The following is a 25,002-nucleotide window of genomic DNA, read 5'->3' on the forward strand; positions in this document are numbered from 1 at the left end:
CTTCCGCATTAAATTGCCTCATCGATTGCAGTTGTTGTCAATTGATAGAAACCCCTTGCTGCAGTAACAATGGGATTTTTCTCGTACTTTCTTTTGCAGACGCTACCGTTTGGTAGGCGGAATAAGCATGAGGACAAAATAAATCATTGTCAAGTACGTGGGGATGCATTGGGTGCATTACTTCGAGGGAATCTTCGTCATACAGATAAAGCTGACCGAACGAAATAATGTAATCTAGGTGCATCGAGCAGGCAGCGCTGTTCAGATTGCTTAGATACGAAGAATATACGTCAACCGCTGGAAGATAACTTAATGAGGGTATTCGAAGTGATAAGTCGACGAAACTAAAGGGAAATAGGATCTCAGATGTATACAAGCCACATGAGACTGATCGCTATTTGCGACAATGATCGACGAGCGTAGTTTAATTTTATTGGTTGTGATATTTACTTCTAGAGACTTCAAAGACTTGACGCGTAAACATCGCTAAGACTGATCAAGGTAGACTGTTCAGTGACTTCACTAAGGTATCCTGTACGAGCTTGGAACATCGTTCCACGTAAGTTGTCATGTCATTCGATAGGGTCGATCGCATACGTGCATATGTAGATAAAAGCGGTAAACGTTATATCGTTTGCATAAACGTTAATTAATTGCGATCTGATTTTTACCTGGAAATCTAAAATCAACTATCCCGCCGCAGGATAATTAAGACGAATGGAACTCACCGTTTTCGCGAAAGCGCGTAGTTCTCTTTGAATTCGCGTTTATTACCGTCATCGTAGAACGCGCAGTTTGCATACAAACGACGACGAGAGTTTGCCTCATGGAATCTGCGAAATGCACTCGTAAAGCTCGGTACCGCATCGTCGAGTAACGATTGCGCGTCTGTGGAAGCAACGCGAAAAAACCCAATTCCTTTTACGCCGTAAATATGTTCATTGAATTAACTTGGTGTATTTGCAATCAATTGCCATCTCTTTTTTTTGTCGTTATTAAAAGCGAAGATATTAAAAAAAAAAAAAAAAAAAAAAAAAATAGACTTTTCGCGAAAAATTTGATTGAAATCTGCTATAACTTTGACCTCGCCGAATGAAAAAATTGAGGAACTACTTGAATGTTTGCCGAACTCAGAAGAGTAAGAGCTATCGACAGTAAGAAAGTTTGAGTGGCACTCAAATTGGAGTTCAATAGTTGAACCGAGTTAAAAATATTTCGCTACATAGGCGGAAATAGATCGTCACGTTGTCGTCGTTATAAAGCCATTTGGCATCCTAGTGAGATCCAAAAGCTCACGGAACTTCGAAATGCTTTATGATATTCAGATAGGAGTATCATAATAGAAGGAAAATAACAATTAAAAAGCGTAGACGGTCGAGAAGAAATGTCAGGAAAGGAACAGAAGGGGAAAGAGTAGAAAGGCAGGAGTTATTACTCGCGAGTGGGCGAGCATTTTAAATGTTTGAATTGAAAGAGAAGAAAAGTGAGCTGCGGAAAAAATCGAGAAAAAGATAATTAAGAGGAAGAAAATCGGTTAAGGGAATTGAAATGTGAAAAAGCAGAAACAAATTCGAGCGAATAATTTGGTTAAGGATTGAGCGTATCAAAAAAAAAAAAAAAAAGAAAATGAGAAGGTTAAAACGAGATTTTTAGTTGTTTTAGCGGAGATGTACGTGCATCCGCGTAGTAATTAAAACAAGAAGTACCAAACATTCGACCGCTTAAGATCAAAGCCGAGGTTAATTAACATGAGCTTTTCACAATTTATTAAATTGAATTTTTTTAACGCTCAACGGTTTGGGGAATAATTCTGCAACTTATGAGGTAAACATTAAATATTGCGCTTTGGCAAACTTGTCTAATTAGAAGCTCGTCGGTTGGTTCTTAATTCGTACTTGTGTATAGTATCGATTATACTAATACGTATTATAATAATAATACAATTGTTGTATTATTAAATCATTGTCGAGAGAGCTGGTATTACTGGACTTTTACAATACTGAAAAGCAACGACAGTGATAAACTCATCAAAAATTTATCCGTCGTTTCGTGCAGTTTGAGGAGTAAAATTATAACCAGATCAACAAGGATTATTTGAAATTCATTCGGCATATCAGATCTCCACGTAAAAGCGGTGTAATTAAAGAAAGCTTGCGAAAACGCCGTGAAAGCCATAAAAAGAATTGAAAATTTATAAAGCGCTTTAGCGCCTTCCTCTTTTTATAAAAGGTGCGAAGAAAAATAATTAATGGTTTATTACATATTTTAATTATTTGCAAAGAAAAACAAGATTTAAAAAAGAAGATATTGACTGATATCTCTGAGTAGATGCAGAAAAAATTTCAAACGTTTGTCATAGCAAGATTGGATTGGTATATACGAAAAAGAATTTAATCAGTTAAAGATTTAATTAAAGATTTAATCAGCTACTTTCCAATTCGTATTATAAGATACAAAGGAAAGGTGAGCTATCGTTGATAAGCCATTCGAAACAGCATTTTATTCAATTTCGAAAAAAAAACATATAATCCAAGTGAAATCGAAAAGCGGAGAAAAACGAAAGAGCTAAAAAATCGTACGAGAAACATTGCGAAGGTGAAAAACTATTAGTAGCAAAATTCAGCGACATACTCGACGAAAAGTAAAGGACATGTCGTTTATGAAAATAGTTGGGGCAGGAAGAGAAAAAGAGTCGGAAAGAAAAAGTAGGATGAAAAATAAGAAAATTTCGAAGGCTGTCAAACAGCTCCAAGTTGCGCGGCCCTCTCTTAGAATAGAAATCGGTTCTCGAGAGGAGAAATAAAATTCTTCGCCGGTTTGTTTTGCATGGAAACTACTGCGAAAGGTTATACAACTCGGTATCGAATGTCTCTGACAGCGAATAAAACCGCCCACCCGTGCCTAGGAAAAGAGTAGATGGTGTATTATTGAAAGGGAGAAGCATGCGGAATCGTTTAACGAACCTGATTTATGCGGAATCTACGCTTTTGGAATTTTCAGTATCTCCAGTATTGATCGTCCCTAATACACCCTGAATTTCCGACACGTCGACAAACGATCGCGGCGAATCGCAAAAACCTATGCCAAAAATTCGCTTCTCTCGCTTTTTTGGAACGAGAAACGTGATAACACTTTTAGAAAGTCACCGAAAAATCAACCACCATTTCGCTTGGCCTGATCTCGCGTTATGGTGATGAATAGAAGTTCGTGTAACAGAAGAACTCCCGGAAAATGTTGCAATTTCCGGCCCGCCACGGTAAATTCATTGCGCCGGAGGCGTAATCCCGAGGGACGAGAGCGCGTAGGGCATTCTGAATCGAGATTTTGCGACTTAGAACACGAATGCACATTTTTACAATGCCGTTTGTTAAAAGCAGTACGTATGCACTCGGATTTACCACCGTTTTTTCTTTGCTTGCCTGTACGATAGTGTGAAAAACGACGAGAAACAATTACATTTATCACGAAACAGGCAGAGCGTGATTGTTACGTGGACGGATTATTCTATCGATCATGTATTTTATACGGATTATGAGCATCGTCAGCAGAGATATTCGCGAGATTTTTTTTCTGCTATGATCTGTTGGAGCACAAATGCGAAATTAAGAGAATTTAATTGAAGTGTGGTAAAAAAAGAAATTATTTTGACATAAGATTTTTTTTTCTTTCTTTCGCTCAGCGGCTTGAAGTCGCAAAATATAGAACGATGAAAAGAGTAGCCTGATTTTTTCATTTTAACGATTGGCTCTTTATGAGTACGTTCTAATAAGGATTCTTTTGAAATGAAAAGATGGCAGATATGAATTAAAGATTTTTATCCGACGGAAGATTATGAAATAATCGCTATCGAATTGAATGGAAAGCCACAGTTGAATTGAACGGTAAGGTCACCCGCAAGGCAAGTGATAGAATTCATTGATTGAATATCGCTTGCAACATCGATAGAGAAGCGGAATTAAAGAGAAAAATAATTTTTTATACGTGAAATCACGTAAGGATCACGGTCGCAATTTATTAACGATTATTCACTTATTTAAAAGAGAAAAAAAGAGAAAGCGAGGCATGTGATCGAAGAAAAATCAGCGATGATCAAGCGAGTACTTTCGATTTGTGAGGGGATGTCAGTTGTAACATATTTTCCCTTTCGTATATCGTCTTTTTTTTAGGGAGGGAAAAAAACTCTAATGGACCTGAATTGTGTGATAATAGCTTGATGACGTTGACGGACGATTAGATTTTTGTCGAAACGGTTTTCATCAAGGGTTCGATTTCCCGTGCGTTTCATTCGATCGAATAGTATTAAGCACAGCAGTGAATGAGAAAGTCGCGTAGAATTCGAAACTAGGAAGATAATTAAACGTGCCCGGGGAAAATCGAGGAAATTCGCGTTGAAATCGTGAGTAAAGTGGCGATCAACTTAAACGTGGGGGCAACATAGCTCGCGCACTTTAAATTCACGACGCAGGGAAAATGAAAACGGCAACGACAAATGCATCGTAGACACTTGAAACACAAAGTAGTAGACCATAGCTCGCCGAATTCAAGCTCGACGCTGTCCGAAACGTCATTTAAAGCCCGGTAACGTTAGACGACATCGGAAGTGCAACGCGGGGCAATTGTGTTTACGGAGAACGGATGCTATCGATTATTCAGGGGTTACTGTTTTGCGATCGTGCCTGCGACCGCGAGACTAAAGCTCTAGATTGACTACTAGGCAGTGTATCATAAAGTGCATTAATAGGCGGATATGACATGCGCATTAATGAACTCATCTAATCGTAATCGTGGGAATATTGACGCGGAAATTCACAGGGATTGATTCAATTAACGATAGTATATGATAAATAATTTCAGCTTTTGATATTAACATTATGTTAATATTGTAGAGGCAAGTGTAACGTATAGTATATTTGACGAATTTAATAATTTTTTTTTTTTTAAAGTTTAGTGAGTCTTAAAAATAGTTAAAAAATATATACAAGCTATAATTCCTGTTTTTATTTTATATCGACATGAATATTACATTCTTCGCGAATTTATACATATAATGCAATAATATATTTTTTTAATGACATTTATGTGAGATATGAGTTAATCGAAAAGTAATTGTTATAGACGAAATGTATGTAATCAATTCATAGATTAATACACAAAGGAAGCGCAACTGCCTTCGAGGTCAAAGACCTTCCCGAATACAACATCGAGCTTCAAGTTCTAGTCAAGTGAGTCGATTGGCAAGTCACAGTTTTCGGTTATTATTTCTGCTATATTACTATTAAAAGATTGTTATATTCAGTGACTCAAAAAACTGCAAGAAAACTACAGTGATTGAAATTATTTTGAGTACTATGATATTAAAGTGTCATCACTGAAGATTTTCATCCCATTATGACAACTCGACACCCCACGTGTCTTACCGAATTTGCACCTCCCGTCGTTGTGACCATACCGGATATCTTTTGAAATCCTTCGACAAAATTACATGGAAGTAGAAAACCACAAGAGTTAATTAAAATGCGGCAATTAAACGCCACCACATGTACTGATTTGTACGACAGCGTCGAGTGGTTCAACTTATGGAGTATAGTTATCTTAATAATTTTGATAATCATTAATAGCATAATCATGTTAGGTAATCTCTTGGTCATTCTGGCCGTCAGTTGCACTTCTAAACTGAGGACCGTGACGAATATGTTCATTGTGAATCTGGCAGTCGCCGATTTGATGGTCAGCGTCTTAGTCTTGCCATTCAGCATAATTTGGGAAGTTTTCAAGGTAAGATACTTATATAAGGTAAGATATATTAGTCGACGACAAAACAACGAATTAATATTAACGTGAAATTAAGAGAGTCATGAAAATATTAAAGATAATATTAAAATTTAAAGATTTAACGCATTTATTCAAGTATTTATTTATTATATGTGTGTTATTGTGAATTATTTTTTATTATTTATTATAAGAACAGAAAATTTAACAGAAAAAAAACGAACGATAAAGATTATTTGGAAAGAAAATGTGATCACGCTTTATTAAAGTAGTGCATTATATTTCACACTTTATTCTGCCTTGTTAGAGCTGCATTTTGCATCAACGACATTCATTTTGTCGCAATCAATACTACATTTTTCGTACAATGGTCGATCATAAAAGTATCAGTCACAACAACGTTATGACGTATCAATGTAGCGACAAGGTATCTGCGAGAAAAATTTCATTCACTGGATGTTCATTAACGCATGGTTTTCGACAGGGTCGATTTACCCTCACATTAAACAAATCGCCAAATCCCGTCCTTTGAAATGTTCGCTCGTTAGGTGAGTATTTGATGATGAATGGAGTGCTCATTATTGATAGAAAATATTAATTTTCTGTTTAATATTTTAAACAGATTTTTAATACTAATTTCAAGAAACGTAAAAAAAGTATATTATTTGGCATTTCTGCCAAATTAGCCTCTCCATTATTTTTTATTATTTTAGTGTAATTTATTAATTCGATAAATATTAATTCGATAAATTCGATAAATTATAATGATAGTTTTTATACTTTTTTTTTCAACATTATATTATACATACAATTATGAAGGTTTAAGTAGAATTCACGGAAGATGCAACAATTTGTTGGCTTTCCTCTTTGGTCCTCTCATGTCGGATTTTCACGTTTTTGTAATATTCATATATATACGCGTACGAGAACCTAAAAACAGGTCGATGGGCAGTAACTGAAGCACGGAAGAGGAGGAATCTCTCTCTTAACTTGAACCGAAAACGAGATGTTCTATTTAACTGGAGTTTATACGATATAGCACAAGTTAGTTTATTGCAGAATTATTACGATACTACTTTTTCTTCAGGAGATCTTTTTTCCTCGTTGCTTCAACAAACTTTCCTTTTCAAGAACTGTAATTATTATCAGCTAAACAGAATTTTCAAGAATAAAAATTTTAGCAGAGTGCAGCGGAAAAAAAAATGAGAAGTCAATAATGTTGAAAAAAGGAAATATCGATTCGGTTGCTATTTGTCTATGACTGCGATTCAATTATAGCTACAGTAAGTAATGAGACTGTAAGTAATGAGAGTGAATTATCGAATTCCTATAGTGATAGCATACGTAACATCACCGGGTAAAGCTAATTCAACAGGTAGTTGTAGGTCTGTAGAGACGCGCGTTATATTGCGCGTTATTACGCGTTGTGCATCACGTCATAGAGAAATGTGCACGTATGTCACATGCAGGATATGGAATTTCATTGTATGCGGTTACATTGTGGGTCACTGTCCGATCTGAATAAAAATTAATTTGACGATTGACACGTACCAGACCGACATTTTATCTGCTCGTTAGATTTTACAAGCAACGTGACATTATCATTGTCGATCATACGCGTAAATAATCTATTTATTCATGATTAATCTTATCCTTTTAAATACCCAATACATCGATACCTGTTTTTCCTTCATTTTTGGGATGTCACCAATTCGGCATACATCAGCTTTTCATACACATTAATCTGGACATGTTTCATCTGGAAAGTAAAGCGAACTGTATTAGTGAACTTTATTGCAGCAAATTAGTTTTAAATTTAATAATATTTAAAAGTAAAACAAAAAAAAAATGAATAAAAAAATGTTATTATTTGTGTTAAATGAGAGAAGATTTTCTTTGCCCTTAATGTTTTCTATCGCTCTTAAACGGCTTTCTCTCGAAAGGTTTGGATATTCGGAAAAATCTGGTGTTCCATATGGCTGGCCCTTGACGTTTGGATGTGCACAGCATCGATATTGAATTTATGCGTTATCAGTTTGGATAGGTACTTGGCTGTGACCAGACCAATTACTTATCCTCAGGTAAGTACCGTTCAGGCATTTATAAAAACAATTATTTCAAAAAAAAAAAAAAAAAAGAATAAAAAATAGATGTGCGATACGCATTACTTTACCCAATCGCAATTAGTTTGACGTGGTACAATTTGGCCAATAAAAATAATAACGCTTGCGGATATTACAGTTGCACACGAATGAATACACACGAATAGACTCTTTCCAAATTATTGCATTCAATGCTACCTGTTTCTCTGCTGTGCTTTCAGAATTTATGCATTTAATTTTAAACGTTTAAAAAAATAAAATTGGTAAAATAATAAAGACAGAAATTTGCGTGTATTCAAAAAAACACATGAAATAAATAAATAAAAAATTAATATTTAGAGAATATGCATTTTTTTTCTACGGTAAGCGCAATAGATCGTCTAATAACGTTATCTTCTTACCTATGCAATTGTGGCGTTTCCGCCGCCACTTTCTCACTAATCGTTTCGTTTCAATAAATCTAGCTTATGTCATCAAAGAGGGCTAAAATGTTACTGGCCTCCGTTTGGATTTTGAGCTTTCTTATTTGTTTGCCACCTTTAGTGGGCTGGAAGAACGCACAGGTACGTACTAGTTACAATTAATCCGCCGCCTTCGTGATGTCTCGGGACGATTTTTAATCGTTATCTGACTGGCCCCAATCCGATCGTTTTGTCCGCATGCATGTTTAGTCGTATCCTCTATTCTCACAGACGGAATCAAACAATGATACGAATTTATACGGCTCATTCAACACCACCACTATACTCGTGCCGGTGAAGTCGTGCCCATGGATTTGCAAATTGAACAATGATGCTGGTTATGTTGTGTATAGGTAAGTCTTCCAAGAATTTTTAAACACTTATTATATAAATTTTAAATTAAGACGCATAGTAAAAAATTACACGGACAGTTTTCTCCTTACATTATGTATTAGGATAAATTAATTTTCTCATGAATTCTCATGAATAAAGTGCCGACGAAACGGCAAAATGTACTGGGAAAATATTGTTTTAATATATTAACTATATTAAAAAGATAATTAAATTTATATTTGTAATAGTTTGATTTGCGTTGGCTACACACAGAAATGTCCGACATGTTATCGTGAAATGTTACAATTATAACTAGCATAACAGAAAATCACAATCCCATTGTTGCAGCGCTCTAGGCTCCTTCTTCATACCGATGTTTGTGACGATTTTTTTTTATTGGCGAATCTATAATGTTGCGGCTTCCACAACAAAGGCTATTAATCAAGGTTATCAGGAAACAAAACCTGGAAATAGGTAAACCATTGCGCCAGTTTTCCGATATTTCCGTTTGCCAAACAAATTTATATTTTTAGAATTTTTTATTTATCTTCCATTGCACATGTATTTATGTTGTTTTCGTATATGTGATGAATACTACTCGTCACTTAGTATTAATTTTTCTTTTATCTGTCTAGCTAATAATGAATCTGTTTTTTTAGTAATAATTATTTTATCAATTTAAATTGTTAATATAATATTATATTGTGCAATACAAATTTATTATTTTTTATTATATTTTTTAGTTAAGTATATAGCGAAACAAATAAATTTTCTTGCATTTGACCATCTTTTGTTCTTGTATGTCGTGATTATTTTTACATCTGTATCACGGATCTACGGTGTATTTCTTCTCTGTGTAAATGGGAAAACCTTTTTACAAAAGATTTATTACGCAACTGGCAGATATAATAGACAATGTTTATGCAAAGATATATTTTCCTATTCTCAATTAGATTTGACGAACAAGGATTGATCTTACGCATACACTGTGGCCGCGGTCGCAGTCGCAGTCGCAGCCGCAACCGCGATAACGTTCGCAACGACAGCAACAACAGCAACTCAAAAAGTTCGGACACCAGCTCTGTCAAGGAGAAGCAGCAAATCGCAGACTCTTATCCTACCCTTCAAATAGTTAATGAAACGTCCAAAAATCTCGAGAAAACACCGTCGCAAGTTTTGGTACATAGCAGCAATGGGCAGATGCAGACGGAACTTTATCCAACTCCTCTAAGCACGCATATTAAGGTAAATTAAATTTTTACGAGTTTTATTTACACAGACTTGAGGACACGATCAACTGCTCGAAATATACGGATCTTTTTTATTTTTTTATTTTTTTTTTAATTTGCGTAAAATGCAAGTAAATGATTTGATTGACGAATATTGCAATGTGTAGTAACACATTGCAATTTTCGTCTATTTAAATTTCTATTAATTCGTCTATTTAATTTCGTTACTATTTAAACATAAAAACGGGTGGTTGCTTTAAAACACTTGTAAATCTCTCGCGAAAGTTACTAGGTATGTTTTATAGATAAACGTGGTGGGTGTGTACCGGGGTCGTAAAACCGGACTTGTTAAATCCATTTTTAGATCGATAGTGTCCATAAAATCAACAATAACAAAAGGCGACACAGCTGCGACAGTCACGATGCCGAAGACGAGTTATCACAGCATGACATGACACCCCCCGGCGAGAAGAAGCTAGTAACAAAGCTGACTAAGAACTTTAAATCCCATGTGCGTTTCCTAAATCTGTTTAATCTTACAGTTTTGACTACGGGATACATTTTTTATTAATATTTTTTATAAACGAACAAGTAGCGTTTGATTATTGTTTTATAAGACTTTATACGATCGATATTTGTTTTAATCAATTTGATAATAATATCGATTACTTGTCCGGGATTAATTTAATTTTCATATAAATTATTAAAATACAAATGCACGTTACAAATGAGTTGACAGTTCCTTCGTTATTCAAAGCAAGCTATTTATATTGATTTTTTTTATACAATGCATTAATATTTTTATAAATTTAAAGGATATTTAATATTGCATGTCAATTGTCAGCGCTGCTTGAGATAAAGTTGTATGCAGGTGAAGAGATTTCGCGTGGAGACGAAAGCGGCAAAGACTTTAGGCATCATTGTCGGTGTTTTCGTTGCTTGCTGGCTACCCTTCTTCACACTGTATCTGATACGCCCATTCTTCCCAAATTTCGTCAATCCAGTCGTCTTCAATATACTATTCTGGCTGGGATATTGTAATTCCGCGATAAATCCGTTTATCTACGGATTCTACAGCAAGGACTTTCGGTTTGCTTTCAAGAGGATCGTGTGCTGCAGATGCTTCTCCATTCTACGTTCTAACATCTCGCGACGTGGTAGTGATGCCAGCCAATTAGCAGGGAGGTAAGTATTAAAAGATTTGTATTGCAAAGCATGTTATAATTCATTCTTCTAGTTACGCGTTATTCGTAATAAAAGAAGCGTTTAAATCAGCGTGGCGATTTATATCTATTATAAAATGCGACAAAGCGACATTGCATTTTACCAATTTTTTACGCAATCGCATTTTTGCATTATAATGATTAAATTTTAAAAAGGAATTAATTATCTTTTCTATAGTTTTAAAATTAAAAATTTAAATTTAGACATTTTTGCTACATGTAAGTTTACAGCGTATAAACTTTTTATCATTCGTATCTGAACCTAAACGCGAAGAAAGTTTTTTTTATGTGACGATATATGTAAGAAAATCTATTAAATTTCGTTTCGCTTTATGTACCGTAAACTATAATATACATATATCTTCGAGATTTGTCTGAGAATCATTATTTCTTAGTCAGTTATACTGTCTTTTTGCTGGATTGTAAAATATGCGATCATTTCTGTGGCTCGGATCTAAAATAGCCAATTTTGGTTAAATCAAACTAAAAATATACTGTTTAAATTTCGTAACGTCTAAGTTTTAATTAGCTCAAAAGAACTTGTTTATATCTACAGTGAAATTTCACGGAAACAATTCTGTGTATATTTCATAGGAATGACCGAAATCTGAATTGCTTGAATCGTGCGGCTCAACAAGGTAACTCCATGGACTCAGATCCGGAACTGGGATTAAAAGCAACCCATTCTCAGAGTGAACCAAAATGATTGTGCCTGCGCGATCGGTCTGCTTCGCCGCACGTCACTTTCAATACGCGATCCTCTACAGCAAGAATATTCTTTGAATAAAGACGGTGTTTCACAAACCACAGTTAAGGGGATCCTGTAGCGGAAACCGAACTTAGGCGAGAATGGTAAAGTAAAAATCAAAATTTGACTAGTAATTTGCTCCACTTCAAGATCCCTTTAACTCGTAACCGGCATATGACAACCAATCGCGACCTCCTTGACGTTTAATGTACCAATGTAAATCAATTTGGATATTCTGCTAAATTAATATTGCGTCAACGCGTCTAAGGAAACTGGAACTAAACATGAAACCGGAAATGTCCGAACAAACAAATAAACGAAGTAGCAAATTATTCGCTACTTCACTCAAAAAAATATTCAGCATTGTTTTTTTTTTTTTTTTTTTTTTTTTTAAATGACAGAGTAACAAAGCAAGCTACGTAAATGGCCATTGTTAATCTCTAAGAAACGTAGCTTGTTATTTCTTTGTTACTCGCTTATGGAATACGCGTATTTGTGGTAAGTCGCAAACTTGATTAAACAAGCTTGCTTGTTAAAACGCGCGATCACACTGAAACGAGTTAACATGGGGTGAAGAAGAGGAAAAGTCAAGTAGCGAACTGTTCTCTTCATTTTTCCGTCATTTATGGACGGTGAATGGAAAGAAAACGACAACGCAAATTTTGTGCTATGCAATTTACCGTTGCGCTGCAATCGAAACGTTGACAGGAAACGGAGTGCCAGGTAGAGTTTTACGACGCGCGTTTACTTGAAATTGGATTTTAGCACGACTTACCTTTCTTTTCTCTTTTCACTTTTTGCAGATGAATATGGTATTTCATTTGATAGAAGCGAAAAGAGAAATAAAAATTAAAAAGTCGATTTTTTGATATGGGTCCCGTACGCCTGCACATCTTTGGGATAATTTTTGTGGCGTACCATTTGGACCCTTGTACCCTTTTAAACTACATGAGAAAGCTTTCCATGCATCGTTCGTAAAATTATTGTCTTTTTGCGTCAAACAAACGCATATTAAATTATTGTACGCAGTTAATATATGTTGCATGTGTCTGACGTGGATCGCGATCAATCAGAAGAGGACCGACCGTTTATTAGATCTGAAAGTGATAATTTCCGATAATGTCGCATAATGTGTACTTAATCGGTAGAAAGGAGATTTCAATATTAAGACGGGAAAGGAAGAGAAGAAAGTAATGTGATGCTTATAGAATAATAATTAATAATAAGGAAGCTAAGAATAATAAAGAATAATAAATTATAATAAGGAAAGAAGAGTTTTGATAAAGACAAGCGGAGATAGAGTGATCAATATTAAACGGAGTATGAAAGGGGATGAGAAAGGGAATTATAGATATATAGAAAGAAGGAAGAAGAAATTGGTAATTAATTATGTGTTAATGAATGAAGAATTATGAAAAAAAGTGTAAGAGATAGTAGTAGAGAACAGGATTGATTTAGATCACTTTCCGGTGATGATTAGGTTAAAAGGAAGGCTAAAGAAAAGAAGGGAGAGGAAAAAAAGAAACGGAGATGAAGAGAGAGAAAAAAAGAAGAGGGATTTCGGATAATGATTAAGTGAAGGAGGAGATAAAGAGGAAGAGAAAATGGTGAATGAAGAATGTAAGAGAAAGAAAAAAAAACAAAGAAAGTAAGAGCAAAGTTAAGGAAATGAAGGAATGACAAAACTGAGAAGAAAAAAAAAAAAAAAAAAAAAAAAAAAAAAATTAAATAAATAAATATGAATATATATGTGTTCTATATGAACCCAATCGGTGTAATTCCCTTTGTCATCCCGTAATAGTATATACCGTTATATCGAGAGAAAAATTATCTGCTCTCTATATGTTCTTTTACACGTATACTATACACGCGTGTATACAACCACACACACAGACACGTACGTACGTAAAATCTCGTTGTAATGAGAGAAAATAATCTGCTCTCTATGTGTGTTCTTCCACACTTATATTACATACATACAAAATCATTTTGCGATGTTATTTATTCGTCTTGAATGTACGATGTGGCTCGCGCAAGCGAAAATTGTACATCGTGTAGCTTTTAGTCTCCAAGACTTTTCCCGATTTCGGGTGAACGATCGGATTGACCAATTGTAATTCGCTCCTGATCGTCCGCAGCATTTGCTCCGTAAATTCGTTCTGAGCTGTTATTCAAGATTGATGCTTTGGAAACTTGAGAGTTACCTCGGATTATTTTTAAGCCGAGAGAGGAAATGGGAGTTAGACAATCGCATTGCATTTGATCCGTAGCATTCGACAAACGTGCAACATAATGATCGAGCGACGAAGAGCTTCTATGTGCATATCAATATCTATATGTACTCAACAACACTCTGAGTGTAATATATTGTATATCGAGCATTTAATATGCTCGCTCTTATAAATCGGCGTCTTTCCCTCCTTCATTCGTCTTTTGTTCTTTTTCTTATTTTTTGAAACACGTCTAACAATAAAAATAAAATTACAATTACATTCAGTTACAAAATAATTTGAATGCTAATAAATTTTGACACGCACCGATTTCGTCAGCTTGTACTACATACTCACACACCATACTCACACATTTACACATACTTTTGGTCACATAAATTAACTATAACACCTTTCTCTTAAAAAAAAAAAGGAGGGAAAGAGTAAAAATGAACTCAAAACAGTTTAATCACCGGTTTCCACTCAATTTTTCTCTTCGCGAAGTTTTCTTGTGAGCTGTATTCAATCCCCTTGCGAAAGATTCCACGTTGCAGTAAAACCTTCTGATTTACCTGAAATACTGTCATAGTTTTGCAAAATTTTGCTGCGATAGGAGGCGACGAGACGACCGATCGATTAAAAAAAATAAAAAGAGCATTATCAATGTATTATATGTGATATGAATAAGTAAAACTAAATGGAAATAAATGTGAATATATGTGAGCAAATTAGGAGTCTTTCATATTTTACATTTTACTTTTATTTTAATAACCATCTCACGTTTTCACGTACAATTTTTACAAATCAAAATATCTAAAAGGTAACAAATATGAATATCACCTCCTTAATTGTACACAGTATCTTGTGTAATTATGTTTAATTATCAGAGAAGATTTAATATATCTGCGGAAATTAATTTTATTTTAATTTATTTAAAATTGATTTTTTAATATTACAGATCAATTACTGTTTATTACTGATACATCATAAAAGATGTGTGATACAAACGATACATCATATTTCTACAGTTGAGCATTATTAATTCAACAATGATTACATTATGCTTCGTCATGCTTCCACCGCCGCTGTTTCCCTCGGAGACCTAATTTGCGTCCTATACAACTCCATTTGTATCTCTTCGATGGTTTTGCCCTTTGTCTCTGGCACCATTACGGAGACGAATATGGTTCCGATTAAACTTATCATGCCGAATGTAGCGAATGATGAAGAAATTCCCATGAGATCCACCATGTCCTGGAAGCATTTCGTCACCAGGAAAGCCAGCGACCAGTTGCATATCGCAGTGGCAGCGCTCGCCACACTCTTCACGTTATTCGTGAACAGTTCGCCGACCATCAACCACGGAATTGGGCCAAAGCCGATGCTAAAAATCACGATAAATACCGCGAACGAGACTAGAGGAATCCAGGAGATGTTCGAAAGATCGTGCGAACTCTGAAACAGTCGAGAGCTTGCTAATTAATATATAAAAAATTTCAATGTAAGTACATAAAATTGCAGCTCATATATCTACCCTTTTTTTTTTTTTTTTATTAATTAATATGGTTTCTACCTGAAAACGGAAGTATCCTGACAACGTGAACATACAAACGGCCATTACTGACACACTGATAAATAGTAATAACTTTCTGCCAGCGCGTTCAATCATAATGGTCGAAAAATAAGTAGCGATTACTTGTACGACACCAACGATTACTGACGACGTAGACGAGCTAAAAGTTGAGCCCGCGTCGTCGAAAATTCTCTTTGCATAAAATATGAGGGTATTAACGCCTGAGAGCTGTTGGAAAAACATGAGACCTGAAAAAAAAAAGGAAAAAAAAAAAAAAAAACATTAAACATTAAATTAAAACTCTAATACAGTTGTACGTAAAATATATTATACATAAAAAAATTATATAAAGCTAATTCCATTAGCAAACTAATTATTACGGTAATTAAAGTATTCGGTAATCAATTTAATTTAGTTAAATAATAATTAAACATTTTTATTTACCAAGGGTGATACACGTTGCTTTCCGATAATTTTTTAAATCCAAAATATTCGCCTTGGCTTCGCGCATTTCCGAGGCCTGACGCTCGAGCCCGGCCAATTCTGCCTCGATGTCGTAGTGTGCCCCTCTAAAATGTTTTAGCGCATTATTCGCCTCGTTTTTCCGACCGTGCATAACCAGCCACGCCGGTGATTCCGGTACGAACGGGAAGAAGATCAAAAGCAAAGCGGGCGCCACGGAACAAAGTATCGCAATGACGTGCAAGCTATCAGTGAAAGCTGCAAACGTAATGTCGCTCCTTATCATTTCAGGAAAGTTGTGCGGTTGTGCCCTAGAACACTCGCGACTTGAATTTTATCTAATGTCGCAGACACTATCAAACTATGTACAGCATGTCAAGTTCTTTATGACATCTTCCTTTAATTCTCTCAGTCACTAGGACAGCTTGACGTGACAGACATTCAGACGCGGTGTTACGTTCACGCATTGTGATAAATCGAAATTGTACGAAAAGACAAACGTTGAACGTTTCATAGAACTTTTTCAATTAACACCAATTTATTTTACAAGCTTGCCAATCAGTTATTAATATAATAAACGGCAGTAATATTTATTCGAGACATTAACAAATGTATTTTTTTTTTTTAAATTGCTACGCGACATTAAAGGCACATGTTACAATTGAACATTGATCAGCGTTATAAAATTAAGTATCGTTTTTTTACCGGTAGCGTATGCAAAAAGAATTCCAGCGGTAATTTGCAACTGGAAGATGGTACCAAGCAGGCCCCTAATACTCTGTTCAGCAATCTCGGAAGCGAACATGGGAACAACGACGGATGCTGCGCCGCATGCTGCCCCCGCAATAAACCGCGCCAGGAAAATCCTTTTGACGGAAGAACTCAATTACGTAACGTAAGTAGAAAATCAATGAAATCGTACGGTGAAATTGCTATCGCTGACTGAAACGCAACCAATGCAATTTGATAAATGAAACGTGGCAAATCGCGAATTCGATTAAAAAAAAAATCTCGTTCATTAATTGTCTGTCAAAGAAATTTTTTTCACGTTATTAGAACTATTGCATGCATTTAATAATGAAAGTATTTCAATATTTTTCTTTTAACATTTTACATGAAGAATTTTTCAAACGGTTTAACATTTTATTTCCGAAACTTTTTCAATAAAATGCAATTTTTAATACAGAATTACATACATATTTATTATTGTCGATATAAATAACCGTGAGAATTGCGAATAAAATTTCAAAGCCGCGTCGGCGAAATTCGAAGCGAATCCTCTTACCATATCTTACTTGAAGCGAAACCGATAATATACCAGCACAAAAATAAGGGCACGGTTATCGCCCAAATCGTCTTCTTCCGACCAAACCTATCCGCCAGCATTCCCGCCGGGATAGCGGTTGGAATCGCGCCTAGAGGGACCAAGGAAGAAATCCAGGAGCCCTCCTGGTCGCTGACAGGTAGCGTGTCTTTCGCGTTGTAAAGCGGTAAAGCAGACGACGTCCACGACAAATACGTGCCGATCGAAAACGCGGCGAGTGTCGCTAAGCGGTAACAGAAAGTAAATGTCAGACACATTTCATCACGAGCGAAATTCCTCTCGAGGAATATTCTATTTGATCTATCTCGAGAAATATTTTATCTTCGACAACGTTTCTGTCTTTAGAATTCTTTCGCTTCGCGTTACTTTTTATATTCTTTGTCTGGCAGTCCCAAGGGTACGTGATGACGGGAACGCGAAATTAAATTACAGTAAAGAGACGTCTATTGGGAGACTTTTAATTACAAAGAAACGAACTTTCGATTAAATTAAAAGAGCTAATTAACGTGGCGATCACGCGTAATAGTGCGAGATTTTTCGAGAATCGATATAAAGCTAAACACAAGGTACAAAAGCAGCTTATCACGTTTTTATCGCCGTTGAAATCCCTTTATTCTTTAACCGTAATTAGGTGCATTATTTTTTAATTATTTATCGGGTTTATTCATGTGTAAAAGCAGCTGAAGTTTCAATATCGCGGAAGCTCGCCAAATGATTAAGGTCGCCTACAAAACTCACCTACAAGCACACCCACGTATTGCGCGCATTTTGAAGTTGGCCGTGACGTTCTCTCGTCACTCTGTTCAATTAAAGCCATTGCTCATTTACGCAAATCACGCAATTAATTTAGTCACTTAAAACACCTCGCAAAAACAAACTGGATGCTCGCCCCACAAGCACGCAAACTATTCGAACAGCAGAGTTCAAGCGACATATTAAACTTAAAAAACGTGGCGCAATCCGTCCGACACCGTAATCAATCCACGTTCATCCGAGAATACGTGGCCTTCTTATCAGCGTTCCATATAGGTCAGTTTGATATTGTGACCCCGACACATAGTGATCAAAGTCGAGTTTCGTGCTATCAAAAATAATATGTGTATGTGTCTGTATTATTGCATCTTTATTTCCGCTTTATATAATATTTTACGCGACTCTTAGGCTTAAACAGCATAATTCGTATATGGATAGAGTTTATCTACCGCTATTCAGTCTTGGTTTGCATCGCACTAAACATATCGTTTCATACGTCACATTTAATTAACCGCTTCTATACGCTCGGTAGAATCAAATGCGAAATGTTTCTGTAACACAAGTGCAATGGATATCATTATTATACCATACCTTCCTAGAACAGAAATACCGAAACATAATATTCAAATGTTTCCTACCTTAAAACATGATTAAATCGAATTCTGCGAATCGCAATTTCTGCGTATCTAAATGATCAATTAGCAGACCTCAGAATGTAAAATTCAAGGGTACAATAAAACATTAAAAAAAAACGTGCTTGCAATTTTTATTAAAAGTTATACAATGGAAAAACATGAATAATAAGAATTAATTTTTTTAAATAAAATAATTATATTTTTGATAGAAAAGTTAAATTAAGAAATAGTACATTTTATACTACGAATATGCATATCTATTTTACGTACCCATTTTGTATAAATTGATTCAAAGAAGGAGAAAGGCAACGAGAGGAGAATCAGAGAGAGAAAGAGAGAGAGAAAGCAAAGAATCAAGATACATAAAAGCACCAATAAAAACTACTTTTTCCATTTATATTTACGTAATATAATCAATAAATTCCATTTATTAACATTCATGAAAACATTACTTTATTAACGCGTTTTGATTTCAAAATAATATAAAAAAAAGTACGGATTATTAAATAATTTATCAGGTTACAATCGCAACCGTGAAATAAGCTAAACAAAAAGAAATAAAGTTAGGAGGATACTCGAATACGAATCAAGTCCGTTCCTCTGCGTTTCCGCGAAAACAATCGTTGAACAAACTCGAGAAGCATTCACCTCATATTTTCTCCAATCCCCAACACCGACTTATTACACAAGCAATACATTTCAATACGAATTTTACTAATATATCTTCTTATCTATCGCGAATAATTATTTTCAATAAAAGCGATTAAGAAGGTTCATTTAATAAATATACGGATTTACTTATCTTTTTACCTTATCTTTTTCACCTTTTCTTCTTAATTGATTAAATTTTATCCAAATTTACAAAAATATATTGCGCTCCTGTTTAAGGAACTCAACAATTTAACGATATATATTATTCTCTATTTTTCCACGGGATTGAAATTCATTAACAAATTTAAAACTCAAGAACGGGATATGTGTAGAATATTAATGTTTGATACATGACATTGCGCTTCGAAGACGAACGCTTTTACGCCTCACGAAACATTTTCTATGGCATCGACGTGATTATCACTTCGCTTCGGGCAGATTAGTTGCCAAGACTCTGAATCCATTGTGATCGGCGATGTAATGCACCTGCTGAAGAATCCCGTTGGGATCGATGTAACTATAAGCTCCTCTGGTGGTGCCGTCGAGCGACCTGGATTCGGTTTTGGCGCTCGAGTCCCCAGTGTAACTGTAATCATATTGGCCCAGGGAGTCCTGAGTATGATGCAGCGAACTGTGGAGAAATCTGTAAGGCACCACCGGAAGTACGTAAGGTGCAGGTAAGGCCACTCGTTTCCGGATAGTGAGCGGCATTAGCCGCTGATGTAAGACATTTTGATTAGACATCCGTTCGTCGTCATCTTTGAGAAGCGTCTTCTCCCTTAATGAGGTCGAGGGTGCTAATGACGAGGTAATAGTAGTGGTGGGGCCGGAAGATGTAGACGGAACCTTCGAGAGGTTTGGATCGGGCTTGGGAACGTTAATTTTCTCTGCTTCTGATCTTGACAACAAAAATGGATTGCTGGTACTCTAAAAAAAAAAAAAAAAAAAGAAAAATTAAATGAAAGAAGTAGGAAATTAAATTTTACTTTAATATTTAATATGTCATGAATAACATGTGAGTTTATTTTGGAATATCGATGGAAATATCGTTTTAAATAATTTTACAAAAATTACTTTAAAATGATATGCATCGTATATTATATACAATTACGATTATATTTTATTAATTATAACTCGCGCCTTTAGTAACCGATTGAATTTTTACATTATTATAAAATAACATACAATATACTTTTTTATTAATTTTATATTTGTAATGTTAACGGAAAATTTTTACGATACGTTTACTGTTACCGTACTCTCTCTTATTTAACAAAAAATCTCGATAACGAAATGCAGTGTTATAATATATTTATAATATACAATATATATACAATATAAAATAAATAATAATATTTTTTATTTATTTCAAAGAAAACGCGTAATTTTTTTTTTTATCGCGCTCTTTTTATTTGAGTAAACTTCGATTGAAATCCGCGTAATTTACACACCTCGATTTCTCGCGTGTTCAAATTCAGTTCGGTTCTGCTGTTGCCGTCCGGCTGGATTTGGGCGAAGCTGAAATACGACGGCACGATCTTGTACGACAAAAGATTTTGATCCTGCCAATTGGCTTGGTGCGACTTTTGCAACTCCTCGAGATGATTTTTCTTCGCCGCGGCCACCTCCGGCGTGTCCTGTACAGTTTGCGGCTCATCTTTGGGTGGTTGTGGCAGATTGCTCGCGCTGACTCTAAATCCATTCTTATCGTCCGCCGTATACGAGACCGTTTGCAAAACTCCATTCGCGTCAATGTAGGAATATCCTGGGGGCCCAAATAGAAATGATACTCGTCGATAACGGTGCCATTATCACCGGGAAAACGCTTGGCCGCACATAAGAGCGTATTGTATTTACAATACAAATTATCGCATCGATTGTTATCATACGTTAGTATCGCTACCGCTAGTTAATACTTAAAATGACATTAATTAAACAAATCTTGCTTTCGGTGATTACGTACACATTTATATATAATTTCACGCGTATTACGCGTATCGTGAGTCATCGCATTACAATTGAGAGAAAGAGAGAGAACCGGCTTTAACGTGCAATCGAGCATTGTCATCCGAGGAAATTTGCAGGTATGAACATACGGCGTATGGGCGTCTTTCTTACGTCATGCTAGCGAGCATTAGCGAAAGATTCACTCGCGAACGTAGGCCGGTAATGTACACTATCTCCTGTACATTAACACACTTCGCAAAAGAATGCATTCCATTTAAGCACTTGCAGCACGCGCATTAGATCACGAATCGTGATGCTGCCGTTCGTTGAAAATTAATTTTCCATTATATTTACATAAAGTGTGCATACACAATAGTTTTAGCCTTGCGTGATTAGCTTTTACCGATTACGAGGCTATTTTATTAAAATGCGTCAGATTAAAAAAAAAAAAAGACTCACCACCCTGTGTGACTCCATTTAGAGTAGTTTCCGTTTTAGCGTGATGAGGCCCCGTGAAGGAGTATTGATAAGATCCCGATCCGTCTTGTACGTGATATTGCCTCAACGGCGAAAGGGCCGGTATCGGGCTCAGCCAAACATTGGCGAGCGGAGAAGCGATAGATCGTCCGATGACGAGACCGCACAAAATTGTCTGCAGGCAGACGAATGTGATAATTATAATTAATATTATCAAACAGTTATGCTAAGCGTCTTATTATTATATTTTTTAGATAAAATTATTAATTATTATTAATATCTTAAAGAATATTATTAAAATTGTACCAATCTATCCACCGCAGTTGTAGGTTTTAATTTAGAGATTTAACATAAATTAATTAAATGGAATTTAATTTATATTTTATGTGACAAAAAAATATGGTCTATTTATATGGGTTAATTAAACAAGGGAGCTATCCGTAGCTCAAATTTAAACTACAATAAGCGATTTCTTAAAACGTTTATTTTAAAAAGCGATATTTAATTAAATTGAATAAGATAAATGTCTTGATTTTTCTCTTCTGTAAATATAAAATACCTACATTTTTACGGAATTACGTTTATTATCGAATTAATTAAATAGCAATGTATATTCTGTAGCAATTGCACGGATTTTAAGGGCACGACTGTCAAACAGCAACCATAGTTTTCTACCTGAGATATTCTTATATTCAGATAAATGTGATAACATTTATCGCAATTACAAGAAAAAATTCAGCTTTATCTTAAGTAGCTCAATTTTCATAAATTGTGATAATTTAGTTCGGTGACCGTGCGGAACGCTACAGACTGCATTTATTATCACAAAACGATCATTTTATCGAGAGATATTCACTTAACTTAACAATTGAAATCAATTCTGGCAAAAAATATCTAATAAAATAATCTCCTCGCCGCTCCATGGTACGTTAATGCATTTCGTATGCCTATGTTTGACGAACATCAACGCTAGCTCATGTACGCATTCGACCACCGTCGCCGCAGTCGGACGTCATAATAGTTAAAACGTGTACAGGGCAAATTAAATTATAAAAGTTTAGTTTCATCTCGGTTCTCGCTCGTCAAACTTGGTTGTAAAATACCAAAAGTTTATTCCTGTACCACTAAGCTAGACGATAAAATTGAATTATACAGGGATCAAGAACAAGTTGCTGCAAACTATTTTGAATCTAATTCTAAAATACACGGACGCGGAGTAAAGGACGTCCCAGCGACACGACATACGAAATGTGATTTAGACTCAATCGTCATTGGTTTAGTCGTTCGACAAGCGCGAGAATTTAGCGTGAAATCTCAGAGCTTGAGCTATGGAAATAAAGATTCACTCACGAGTATCATGGCCATCCTCGGGTTGGATCAGATCGCCGGATGAGTCCGTCGCTTTGATCGTGGCTAGCGGATCGGGCCCCTCGATCGCGGGCTTTCCCTTTTTCCCTCGCCTAGGATATCCCGATGAGAGTCGGCTAACGGATGTGAGAGTATAAGCTCCCAGTCGCATCTTCTTATATAGGAACCCGTAGACCTGCCGCGCGCGCTTACGGTGATTCCCCACCCAAGGCTTCGTGCGCGCGAACGGGGCCCTACAGGGCACGGGATCGTGCTCACGAGGGCCCTAAGTGCTTAGTGCCTGTTTGTTGCCCACGATCGCAAATCACCCCGCGCTCGATTTCCATGCCGATAAATCAACGTTTATTGGTCTCGAGTACGAGCCGTCGATCTTACACACATTCTGCGGGCACCGAGCGCGTTCCAGACTGGGGATTTGCGTTCCATGTAATAAGGATGCGTGCACGTAAAAGGTGCGAGTATAATAATGGCAACGAAAGGTAATTTCGCACGCAGACTGGATTTAAATTTTTCTCCCAGCGGGCATCAAATTTACTTTAGTCATCGGTTAATATCACTTAAACAGATATATAAATTGCTTTACGATTTATAAGATTTAATTTTACGGATATTTGATTTTTATCGAAAAATCTGCTTAAAGTAGTGAATAAGTAATTCTTTCTTATAACAGAAATATTATAGAATGAATACTCGAAGAATTTCTCGTGCGATTTATTTGTAATAATATTAATACTTTCATAAGACGATCTATCTAGTTTGCCTAAACAAGTTTCTCGAATATTAATACATTAATATTTTATCGAAACAACTGCGTAAACCCACTTAATAATTTGTTATCAAAGATACGTATAACTAATCTTGTCTATGTCACGTTGTCTTTATTACTTTAAAATTGCGTAGCGAATTAGTACGCATTCATCACCAGCATTTGAAATAAGCTGCCTAAATGCTGCTCTTGTGCAATATTACAAGACGTAAACGGAACTTAAACAACTTGCCTCTCTCACAGAGGCAAGCGGATTTGTTCTTGCTTCAAATCGGATTATTACATTTAAATCTAAATAATTTGCCACGTCAAAGAGAAGATAATCAAAATCGTTAATAACAATTGCGCAATCTGCGGTTTTGAAAAAACGTTACCTTTATACGTTTAAAAAATCTGCAAAAATTCTACAATGGTAATACGTTAATTTTTATACCTCGCAAAGGTTTAGATAATTTTAAATAGCGCCGTTAGAGTTTTACAAATTCGACATTTAGTGCAGTGCGCATCATGTATAATTGTATATTATACGGAGCGAGGTCTGTCGTAACGTAAGGCAAAGGCTGCGCGTGTTAAGGGATCGGAATAGCACTCGTTTAATCCTCGAGAAAAATCCACGGCAATGCGAACCTTGGTAATAGAAACGAAATAAAATAAATAAAAAAATAGAAACGAATGCGAAATGCAATTAGCGCGCGGCGAAAATGAAACGATACCGACACGGCGAAAGGTTCGCGTCCTTTTAGGGAACGTCCGGGACAGCCGCGGGCCCTTTCCAGCGTCTCTGCGCGCCGCCGATCGCATAAATAATGCCCGCCGTGGATTTACGGCCGGCTCGCTTAATCCGACGATGTAAGGGAACGATACGAGCGTAATGAGTTCATCAATTTCGACGGAATTACTCATGCGCCCGCGCAACAAGTCGCCGCCGCCGACGAGGGAGAACTCACTGGCCGGCGACGCGCGCGGACACG

General features: G+C 35.9%; 3 protein-coding genes across 4 annotated transcripts; 1 reads left to right on the forward strand and 2 right to left on the reverse strand.

Annotated features, from left to right (window-relative positions):
* The first annotated feature begins 468 nt into the window (after positions 1-468).
* Oamb (Octopamine receptor in mushroom bodies) lies at positions 469-13,299 on the forward strand. The gene is made up of 11 exons (XM_070674066.1): positions 469-559; positions 5,142-5,775; positions 7,713-7,850; positions 8,336-8,434; positions 8,564-8,685; positions 9,014-9,139; positions 9,619-9,910; positions 10,259-10,405; positions 10,766-11,079; positions 11,712-11,969; positions 12,939-13,299. The coding sequence occupies exons 2-10, from the start codon at positions 5,515-5,517 to the stop codon at positions 11,821-11,823; spliced, it is 1,611 nt and encodes a 536-aa protein (XP_070530167.1). The 5' UTR covers positions 469-559; positions 5,142-5,514; the 3' UTR covers positions 11,824-11,969; positions 12,939-13,299.
* Positions 13,300-14,812: 1,513 nt separating this feature from the next.
* LOC139113141 (facilitated trehalose transporter Tret1-like) lies at positions 14,813-18,393 on the reverse strand. 2 transcript variants are annotated; one of them, XM_070674075.1, is made up of 6 exons: positions 18,173-18,393; positions 17,429-17,657; positions 16,816-16,976; positions 16,093-16,368; positions 15,649-15,896; positions 14,813-15,530 (listed from the first exon to the last, which is right to left on the reverse strand). In XM_070674075.1, exons 1-6 carry the CDS (start codon positions 18,249-18,251, stop codon positions 15,144-15,146), a joined length of 1,380 nt encoding a protein of 459 aa, XP_070530176.1. In that variant the 5' UTR covers positions 18,252-18,393; the 3' UTR covers positions 14,813-15,143. The 2 variants fall into 2 exon arrangements, with proteins under 2 accessions (XP_070530176.1, XP_070530175.1); XM_070674074.1 differs by having other exon boundaries at positions 17,396-17,657.
* A 134-nt stretch (positions 18,394-18,527) lies between these two features.
* Positions 18,528-24,239, reverse strand: Cpr16 (cuticular protein 16). The gene is made up of 4 exons (XM_070674076.1): positions 23,248-24,239; positions 21,880-22,072; positions 20,925-21,238; positions 18,528-20,400 (listed from the first exon to the last, which is right to left on the reverse strand). Exons 1-4 carry the CDS (start codon positions 23,260-23,262, stop codon positions 19,894-19,896), a joined length of 1,029 nt encoding a protein of 342 aa, XP_070530177.1. The 5' UTR covers positions 23,263-24,239; the 3' UTR covers positions 18,528-19,893.
* Between the last annotated feature and the right edge of the window lie 763 nt (positions 24,240-25,002).

The sequence above is a fragment of the Cardiocondyla obscurior genome, linkage group LG02 (assembly GCF_019399895.1).
Source record: "Cardiocondyla obscurior isolate alpha-2009 linkage group LG02, Cobs3.1, whole genome shotgun sequence".
Classification (NCBI taxonomy): Eukaryota; Metazoa; Arthropoda; class Insecta; order Hymenoptera; family Formicidae; genus Cardiocondyla; species Cardiocondyla obscurior.

Coding starts and splice junctions, on each gene's coding strand:
- Oamb (XM_070674066.1), top strand. CDS start 5,515: ATGCGGCAATTAAACGCCACCACATGTACTGATTTGTACGACAGCGTC. Junction 8,686..9,013: donor GCTGGTTATGTTGTGTATAG/GTAAGTCTTCCA, acceptor CCATTGTTGCAG/CGCTCTAGGCTCCTTCTTCA. Junction 9,911..10,258: donor CTCTAAGCACGCATATTAAG/GTAAATTAAATT, acceptor ATCCATTTTTAG/ATCGATAGTGTCCATAAAAT.
- LOC139113141 (XM_070674074.1), bottom strand. CDS start 18,251: ATGGCTTTAATTGAACAGAGTGACGAGAGAACGTCACGGCCAACTTCA. Junction 17,658..18,172: donor ATACGTGGGTGTGCTTGTAG/GTGAGTTTTGTA, acceptor GTTACCGCTTAG/CGACACTCGCCGCGTTTTCG. Junction 15,531..15,648: donor CAGGATACTTCCGTTTTCAG/GTAGAAACCATA, acceptor CGACTGTTTCAG/AGTTCGCACGATCTTTCGAA.
- Cpr16 (XM_070674076.1), bottom strand. Junction 21,239..21,879: donor AAATGGAGTCACACAGGGTG/GTGAGTCTTTTT, acceptor TTGGGCCCCCAG/GATATTCCTACATTGACGCG. Junction 20,401..20,924: donor TGAACACGCGAGAAATCGAG/GTGTGTAAATTA, acceptor TTTTTTTTTTAG/AGTACCAGCAATCCATTTTT.